This window comes from Fukomys damarensis, unplaced genomic scaffold (genome assembly GCF_012274545.1).
Source record: "Fukomys damarensis isolate Sample0158 unplaced genomic scaffold, DMR_v1.0_HiC HiC_scaffold_17, whole genome shotgun sequence".
Classification (NCBI taxonomy): domain Eukaryota; kingdom Metazoa; phylum Chordata; class Mammalia; order Rodentia; family Bathyergidae; genus Fukomys; species Fukomys damarensis.
Window position 1 is genome coordinate 2,742,005 of NW_022900929.1, and position 336 is coordinate 2,742,340.

A 336-nucleotide genomic window follows, 5' to 3' on the forward strand; every position below is an offset into this window, starting at 1 on the left:
CCGCAACGGGACCCGAGGAGCCGGAGATCGCACCTGAACGCCCTGAAGAGCCGGAGGCGGGAGAGCCGGACGGAGACCCCGAGGCGGAACTGAGCGAGGAGGCAGCAGCTGTAGAGGCGCCCGCCCCTGAGAGCAAGAAGGACCCTGAGCCGAGCAGACGGTTCCTGGAGATGGGCAACGGTTTGGGAGACGGCGAAGGACCTTCCTCGCACCCGCTCGGCTTTCATTTTCCTGTGCACCCCAAGTCCTGGCTACACCCGGACGGCTTCCCGATCTTGGGCCTTCCCGACTTCGGAGAGCGGGTGCCGGCCGACGGGCGCGCCCTTCCGGGACCGC

The 336-nt window shown here is 68.5% G+C and overlaps 1 protein-coding gene across 1 annotated transcript in view; it reads left to right on the forward strand.

Annotated features, from left to right (window-relative positions):
- The window catches only part of Znf316 (zinc finger protein 316), a 16,757-nt gene that overhangs the window by 13,339 nt on the left and 3,082 nt on the right, over nt 1-336 (forward strand). The window contains exon 8 of the mRNA XM_033765071.1: nt 5-334. Within this exon, the coding sequence (XP_033620962.1) occupies nt 5-334 (330 nt within the window). The remainder of the gene's footprint in view (nt 1-4; nt 335-336) is intronic.